This window comes from Aureococcus anophagefferens, assembly GCF_000186865.1.
Source record: "Aureococcus anophagefferens unplaced genomic scaffold AURANscaffold_500, whole genome shotgun sequence".
NCBI lineage: Eukaryota > Pelagophyceae > Pelagomonadales > Pelagomonadaceae > Aureococcus > Aureococcus anophagefferens.
Genome location: NW_008705957.1, coordinates 5,710 through 6,961, shown reverse-complemented (window position 1 = coordinate 6,961; position 1,252 = coordinate 5,710). Strand labels below are relative to the sequence as shown.

The 1,252-nt window shown below is 74.8% G+C and overlaps 1 protein-coding gene across 1 annotated transcript in view; it reads left to right on the top strand.

Moving 5' to 3' along the window:
* The window catches only part of AURANDRAFT_72852 (hypothetical protein), a gene marked incomplete at both ends in the record, with an annotated part of 6,945 nt that continues 5,693 nt past the window's right edge, over positions 1-1,252 (top strand). Inside the window, 2 exons of the mRNA XM_009044600.1 lie at positions 1-227; positions 439-1,191. Coding sequence (XP_009042848.1) covers positions 171-227; positions 439-1,191 — 810 coding nt within the window. The remainder of the gene's footprint in view (positions 228-438; positions 1,192-1,252) is intronic.

The following is a 1,252-nucleotide window of genomic DNA, read 5'->3' as shown; positions in this document are numbered from 1 at the left end:
GCTGGCGCCGCGCGCTCGAGCTCGGCGGCAACGGCGTCGTCGCCGCGCTCGTCGACGGCGTCCTCGTCGCGGCGTCGGAGCGCGTGCAGCACCACCACGCGACGCTCGTGCCCGTGCTCGCGCGGTCGCCCTTTGGGTTCGCCGTGCTGCGGCGCACGCTGGCCTTCGTCATGCAGCTGTCCGCGTCCATCGAGACGCCGCGGCTCAGGCTCGCCGTCGCCGGTCTGGCGCCCGGCTGTGCCGAAACCAACCACTGGTTTGGGTGGTCCTGACCAAACTTGAGAATTCTCTAGCTCGGTCAAATCAAAGTCGATTCGGCTGATTTTTGGACGGATCGATCGCTCTCGTCGAGTTCTCGAAGCCCAGCCGAAGAGCTTGTGTCAAAACATTCGAATACGCTCACATTGAAGTCGGGTTGAAGATTTGAATTCGGCACAGGCGCCCCGCGGCTTCCTCGCGACGGTCGACGGCGACGACGACGTCCGCGTGGACGCGGACTACTGCGCGCGCCTCGACGCGTCCGTGCGCCAGCTCGTGGACCTGGACGTCGTCATCGAGCGGCGGGTCGCGCCCTACGCCGAGGCCGCCGCGGCGCTCCGCGGCGCGTCGCTCAAGGCGCTCAAGGCCGCGCACGAGCCCGCGGCGGACTGCCACTTCGCCGAGGTGCGCTTAGGCGAGGCGGACCGCGACGTCCACGGCTTCCACGCCGCGCGGCGAGCCGGCGCGCCCCTCGCGGCGTCGTCGAAGAAACTCGACGGCTTCGACTTCGCGCTCCGGCCCTGCGGCGACGGCCGGACGCTGTTGGTCGAGCTCGCGCGGCCGCGGCCGCGGGGCGGGCCCGGCGCCGACGCGACGCCCCTCTGCTGCGGCCTCAGCGCGGGCGCCGAGGGCGAGGCCGAGGGCGCCGCGAGCCTCGCGGCGCGCGGCTCCTGGACGTCGAACGGCGCCGACGACGGCGCCGCCGACGGCGCCGCCGCACCGCCCGCGACCCTGCTCGCCGCGGGCGACCGCGCGGCCGTCCACGGCCTCGACTGCGCGGGCACGCTCAACGCGCTCGCGCGGGCCCACGGCGACCGCGTGCTCCGGGACCGCGTCGCGCTCGCGCAGGCGTCGCTGGACGCCGCGGCGTCGGACGCCGCCGCGGGCGTCGCGAAGGCCCGGGAGCCGACGGCGCTCCTCGTCGCCGGCGCCGTGGGCGCCGGCGCGCCCTGGCTCGCGGCGAAGCTCGCGACCATGCTCCGGGGCCGCGGGC